The 7,215-nt window shown below is 34.6% G+C and overlaps 1 protein-coding gene across 1 annotated transcript; it reads left to right on the forward strand.

The window, feature by feature from the left end:
- The first annotated feature begins 3,993 nt into the window (after nucleotides 1–3,993).
- LOC104224360 (uncharacterized) lies at nucleotides 3,994–5,650 on the forward strand. The gene has a single exon (XM_009775990.2). The coding sequence runs from the start codon at nucleotides 4,592–4,594 to the stop codon at nucleotides 5,456–5,458; it is 867 nt and encodes a 288-aa protein (XP_009774292.1). The 5' UTR covers nucleotides 3,994–4,591; the 3' UTR covers nucleotides 5,459–5,650.
- The last annotated feature ends 1,565 nt before the right edge of the window (nucleotides 5,651–7,215 follow it).

Raw genomic sequence — 7,215 nt, forward strand, 5'->3', positions numbered from 1 at the left:
CAAAACAAGATTACGAAAATATGTTTTTATTCTCGGGCCAACAACTTTGCACTACAGTTCTTTGAAGATTTCCCCTTGTAAAGTAAGTTGTACACTTCCTTCAAAGGTGATTTATTTACCACAATGGACAAGGATTAAAACTAGAAACAAGATAATTTACTAACAGTAGTACTCACTTTACTTAACAAAAAAAAACTCCTTTCCTAACTTAACAACAAACTGTTAAATCCATTCAACGAGGAAGTCTTACAGTGTAAAATTATTGACTAGTGCTAAAATTATACGAAAATGACGTCCAATACAATTATCTTAGTAAACATCAAATAGTTAAAAAAAATCTTTTTCATTCAGTGAATACTATCTGCTTCGTCCACTCAAAATCTCGAAAGTTAAGAGTCTATCTAAACACATATGAACGCATACTCGATTTAAAGTTAAGATAGATTATTTTTAGGCATATTGTTCATCAACGAGTTGAACATATATGGAATCAATTTCCAGATCTATTGAACAAACTATTCAAAGCAACAACAAGTTGAGATCTATTTAAAAATATTCACTCATTAAACAGATAGTACAAGTTCATAAGGTGTACCTAGAAAACTTGGAAAATAACAAACTTTAAGTAGCCAAATACAGGCTGAATCAGATAGATTTGTACTAGAAGAATCCGAAATCAGCTGGTTCCAGCAGTAGAACAACAACAAACGAGCAATACTGAGATTCTACAGCTTATACAAACCCAGGAAGAAAAGAAATTTGAGCTTTGAAATCAGTTATTCTTCGAACCTTCTTTTGAATTCCAAGTTTCCCTCAGTTTTCAGTTATTAGCCAAGGTCAAATAGAGCCAGATCAGTGTGGATTTATGTGAGCATATCGACTGACTTTCAGAAAAGAAGAGTGAGGTATGGTTTTCGCTCAAAATGAGGAAGGTGAAGCTAGAAATGGCGTCTCTGATTGTGTTCATATGCGTGCATTTTTCAGAGAAAAAGAGGGAGTCTCGTTCAAGAAGAAGCAGGGACCCGTTTTCTGCTTGGGATCTATCTCTACTTTCTTCGCTTCAGAAATCATTGGATGAGGGAGGGTTTCCGTTCGTTGGTGATGAAGAACGAAGATGAAGAGCAGGGAAAAGTTGTGCTCTCCTTTTCTTGGGGTCCCCCCTTTAGCATTAGGCATTACCCCTATTATATAGATCTAGGTCTAAATGTGTATTTTTGTACTAATTGCTCTTAGGTCCTTAGAGTATTTTTATTTATTTATTATACCAAAAAGAAAATCTAGAAGGGTCCCTAGGATTAACTTAATGGGTATTGAATATTGAGCTTAAAGAATGTGCTAGAAACTTGGGCCTTTATGACTAGCTATGTTTAAAATTAGTTTAATTAACTAAAAATAATATCAAAAATATTAATTAGCTCTACTTAAGTAAAAATAATTATTAAAATAAGACTGATCATTAAAACAAAACTATTTTTTGGTATTTTTTCAAGATTAAAAATGACTACAAAACATTAATGAGTCTATTTTTTGTAATTTTTGTTTTCTTGTAATAAAATAAAAGTAAAAGAGTAAAAATGAGTTGAAATAGCTATATTAGGCCTAAATTTAATATTTACGTGCTAAAATATGAAAAATCTTGGGGAGGGTCAAAAATCACATGTCTACAATAAAATTTGTAAATAGTTACTAGCTAATAATGTACTATTAAATTAATTAGTATTGTATCTAGTAAACGTGAAAAAAATAATACTTAGAAAAATAATTATAAAAAAATTATGGACTATTATATAATAAAGACATAACAAAAGATAATAAACAAAAACTTTTAAATGAAAGATTTATTTAAAATTTACTATCATATAAGTCTTAGTGGATAACGTGCAATAATTTTTATTTTAATTATGACATAAAATACTCTCAACTTAATGATTAATGATTAAGAGAAAAGTAATTTTGAATAGTCAACAATTTATTAAGAAAATTTGAGGGTTTACAAGGTTGGTTACATACAATTGCATAAAGTCCTATTAGGCGAACCCAGTACGCCGGGCATTGGGCCTGTCCGGGGCATAAGCCCCGACAGCCGAGGCGTAAGTTTCGCGGAACTAAGCCCCACACATAAGCCCAGGGGCGTTTTACAAGTGCTCCGCCCAAGGGCGAGTCCGGGCGAGTCCCAATTCTGCCTTTAAAACAGAGCACCGGATATATTAACTTAGTGTTAAGATCCATTTTTTTTTTAAAATTTGAAGGCCTATTTAACTTAGAGTATACTAGAGTTTATAATTGGAAAAGCCATTAAATATATAAATGGATTTTACGAAAAAAGCCTATACATTACCAACAATATATGAGAAAACTTTGGAGTGACTAATTCAAGCTTAAGGGATGAGCTGAAAATACTCACTTTAATAATCACAGATCTTCTTTCGAATCCTTCTGTCCTTCTATTTCTGGAAGATAAAATCAAATATTCTATTCCCCAACGACCCTTCAATTTTGATATAAGCCTATATTCACTTCATGATCTCATTAAAAAAAAATCACAAAGGAGACATGAAATTTGATACTTGCATCGCTTTGAGATTGTGAAGCGAATGAACTGAAAACGATTTAGATCTTTCAATTCCTTCTCAGTGAACGCTCTACAAAGAGAGATATCAGGAGTTGTGATAGAGGACTCTGCAAGGATTGCAAGATTATTCCGACTAAGACCCTCACGATACAATATGGGTTTTTGGTGATGGACGTCAGTATCATGATAAAGAGCAAGATGAGGTTTGTATTGGGACGACCAAAGATCAGGTGGGGAGCTTTGACTAAGGATTAAACTTAGGAGTTGGAGGGAGGTTGATGGCTATGGGACTATGGGAGCCTGGAGGAGTAGTGGGACGCAAGCGATATGTGGACAACGACGGCGAACTGTTTAAGGGAGGCGATGAAGAGGTGTTAGGGGTCTTGAAGGGTTATTCTGGCTGGCAGAGAGGCCACTGATGGTGGAATGACGTGGTCCAAGGTAAAGTAAAAGCAAAGAAAATGACGTGCCTGAAGTAAGTGGAAAACACAGACGAGGAGGAGATGAGAGGAGAGAGAACAGAGAAAGGTATAAGGAAATTAGGAGGGAGGCGAAATTAGCGGTCACGGAGACCAAGACTGCAACATTTGGTCATCTGTATGAGGAACTGGGGGATAAAAGCGGGGACAAGAAGTTATTCTAGCTGGTCAAGGTGAGAGAGAGGACGACTCGGAATTTAGACCAAGTGAGGTATATCAAAGACGAGAAAGTGAGATTTTACTAGGTTGTTGTTGTTGTTGAGTTAAAATTTAGATCAAATTTAATTGATATATAACTATAAAGTACAATAAGCGAAAGAAAATAAAGCGGATTTGTGGAAGACGATTGAGAGTCATCCATTTTTGCTCTTCCCATAGTATTTTTTTTAGAACTAATAAATTTGTAAAATTGAAGGGACTTTCCGTGGTTTTGATTTTTCTATGATAAAAGTATAGTGAAGTGACTTTCTTGAGTAATTGTTAATATTTGGATAACCTTCTAAAGAATTGACTCTAAACGAACGATCATCAAAAAAACAACTTTTTTCGTTTTGAATTACAGATTAGTGAATGAGTAAAACAAAACTTAAAAGAAAAAGAATAAAGAGGAAAAGAAAAGATGTTCACATTCAAAGTTCCAAACGAACCAAAGTAGTTAGAGTTTTTTCCAAAAGAATTAACTTTATCATTTTCTGACCATAATAGAAATTTTATTAAAGTAATACTCCGTTCCAAACCTATTTCTTTTTCGGTCCGTTCCAAAAAGAATGATCTCTTTCTAAATTTGGTAACAATTTAGCTTAAAGTTACAACTTTACCCTTAATGAGAAACTTTATAACGACACAAATACTCTGGGCCCCATTTGAACTTGTTTAGGACCACAAATTCCAAAAATCTTTATTTTTTACTTAAACTTCGTGTCCAGTCAAACAGGTTCACATAAATTGGAAGGAAAGGAGACAGTAAGATTCTTCTATAGTATATGTTTGTTTATTCCACGTGTCCCCCTCAACCTCCCTCTCTCTATACTTGAAGCTATAAAAAGATGTTAAAAAGAAGCCTCTAATTTCTTAAACAAAAATTCTCATGCCGGCTTAAAGGCTCCCATTTTTTGTGACTCTGTCTGCTTCTCTCTCATTCTTTCTCGCTCTAAAACTATTTTGAGGAGAAAAAGATTGAAGAAGACAAAGCCACACACCTTTACTTTTGTTTTTCTTTTACCTCTCCCAATTTTCAACTCCAAAATACCACTTAAACAGAAGAAAAAGAAGAAAGATACAGTACTCTCCAAGAATGTTGTAAATAGCATATACATTTTGAATTTTTCTTGGAAGGTGCATTTATTTATTTTCTCCTCGACCTCAACTCCTTTGAAACTAAATGATTGCCTTACCGATAAGGCAGAGGAAAAAAAGGTGTATCTCGGCCAGCTTTCCGGTGCGTTGAAAATCCAAACCGGCTCAAAGAATGATTATTGCCATTTAACCCTGCTTTTCACGTCAGCCTTAAGGATTTCCATTTCTTTCAGAAAGTTAATTAATGAGGTGTAAGAAGCATCTAGCCGATGCTAGTAGTAGCGTCGGCATTTGTGCTTCGTGTCTGCGCGAACGGCTATTTGCTGTCATCGCGGCGGAGGCACAAGCACAAACTCATTATAAACATTATGAGGCAATTCAAATACAGGAAGACCACCGGAAAACAGACGCCAATCCTCCGCCTCTAGCGTTTCCTCGCTCCGTTTCGCCGTACATTTCTCGCCGGAAATCTGATACTACGCCCTTGCAATTCCAGCAATATTCATTTCATGGAGTTCCAGATCAAAGATTTTTCAGTACTCCACATGTGGGTCCCAACGGAAAAACAATTACTGCTGCCACCTCGCATAAGAAGAAGAGTCTCAAATTTCCTTTGTTATCGGGTCTGTTTAGATCCGGGTCGAGTAAGCCGGGGTCGGATCCTAGGGTTTCAAATTCTGGAGATTATTGCCCCGCATCGTCGTCTTTGTCACCGTCGTGGTTCTCCGGATTTCTGCCCATTCGCCGTAAAAAGCAATCACGGACGTTTTCATTGGACGAATCGACGATCGAAGGTAAACGGAGGATTTGCCGGGATCACGATCGAGGAATGTCTCCGGCGCGATGCACTGACGAGGAGGAAGACGAGAATATCCACGGCGGATCGAGCGGGTACTCGTCGGAGACTCCGAGGAGAACACCGGCAGCTCAACTTGGCCGGAGAACCGGCGGGAAGTCGGGTCATAACCGGAGCTTCTCCGGGATGGCGTTTTGCTTGAGCCCGTTCGTACGTGCGAGCCCGGCGAAGCCTCAACTGTCAAATGCGACGTCATTTTGCAAGAATAGATCGAGGAAGCTTGTAGATTTCGGGAGGGTAAATCCCAACCGTTAAATTGCAGTCGTGGATATTTGACCAATTTGACAACATACGATAAAAGTACGGTTTCGCCCTTGATTTCTTATATGCCATCCGCCCCTCGATTTCAATTTATGTAATCTTATTTCTTTTTTAGTCTGCCAAAAACAATGACATTTTTTTATATTTAAAAATTATTTATCTTTATGCAATAACTAGTATTAGACTCGCGCGTATGTACGGACACTAACCAGTAACCATGTTAAATATTTGAAATATTTGGATTATATGTAATTAACCTTAAATTTTAAACCTTTTCAATATATATAGATAATCATTGAATATTAATTAAGAAACACTACATGAAAGCAATTAATCATTTCTCAAATCTCCTAGTTATAATTATACTTTTCTTTTTTGGTAGAATTCTTGTCGGTATCATTGGATCTTAAAAATAGTTAGGAAGCAAAATAAAAAATCATATTTACGGCAAAACAATTAAAGGTTGAGACTATGAAGGCCTCTTTGTATACGACTTGACTCTTTTACTACTACTTGAACTTTTATTTGGTGTGTTGATATCTTTCGAAAAATATTTCTATTTTAAAATTTTCAGTTTCTAAAACATTATTTTTCAATAATAATTATTTTTATAATAATGTAACACTACCAAAAAATCAGGTTTTAGCGACGGATAAATTCTATAGCTAAACAGAAAAATCCGTCGCTAATATCATTTATCGATGGATTAGCAACGGATTATCAAGAAATTCTGCTAGCTAAGAGCATTTTAGTGACAGATTAGCGACGACGTTCGTAGCTAATTCCAGTTCTTTTTAGTAGTGTAAGTGAAAATATTATCCTTAATTCAAAACTCATTTTAGTCGGCTATCTAAAAATTTTAAAAAATTCTTTAGCCAGTGAATTTTTTTACAGTATGACTCCATTTTGATTTTTGATATTAACCATGTTAGATATCTGAGTTATTTGAATTATATGTAAATAACCTTAAAATTTAAATCGTCCAGATAATTATAGATAATCGTTAGATATTAATTAAGAAACATTACACGAAAAACGGCAATCTCGTAGTGATAATTATTCTTGCACCATTCTCATTGGAACCTAAAAATAGCCACAAAGCGAATAATAACTTGTATTTATGGCAAAGCACAAAGGTTGACACAATATGAATGATTCTTTGGTTACGGCGTGACTCTTTTACTACGACTTGAACTTTTATTTGGTATGTTATTATCTTTCAAAAATATTTCTATTTTCAATTTCTAAAACTTTATATATTTCAAAATATATGTGCATCATTTTACATCACAAGATCAAAATTCCTATCACTTTTCTTAAACTTCGCGCCCAATCAAATGAGTTCACATAAATTCTCTCTTTTCTTAAATTTTGCGCCTAGTTAAATGAGTTCACATTAATTGAAATGGAGGGAGTAGTTGTTTTGGGAGCAAGGGCGGCTCTAAGCCAAGTGAAGTTGTTGCCTTTGGCCTTCAAATACTTAAGGTCCCAAAAATAAGTACTATTATATTATTATATAATATATACTCTATAATTTATATTTATATAATTATTAATAAAAGATTTCAAATTTTAATAATCTTTAACATTTGGTAAACGTAAGATTGAGTGAGGTAATTGGATAAATTTTTCTCACTAAATTGAATAATATATTTAACTTCTCATCAATTTTGTTTTTCTTCCTTTATGTATAGCCTTTTTTCATGGTTCTCATGATTTTACTTTCTAATTTCAACTCAAATACTCTCAAA

Source organism: Nicotiana sylvestris, chromosome 8 (genome assembly GCF_000393655.2).
Source record: "Nicotiana sylvestris chromosome 8, ASM39365v2, whole genome shotgun sequence".
NCBI lineage: Eukaryota > Viridiplantae > Streptophyta > Magnoliopsida > Solanales > Solanaceae > Nicotiana > Nicotiana sylvestris.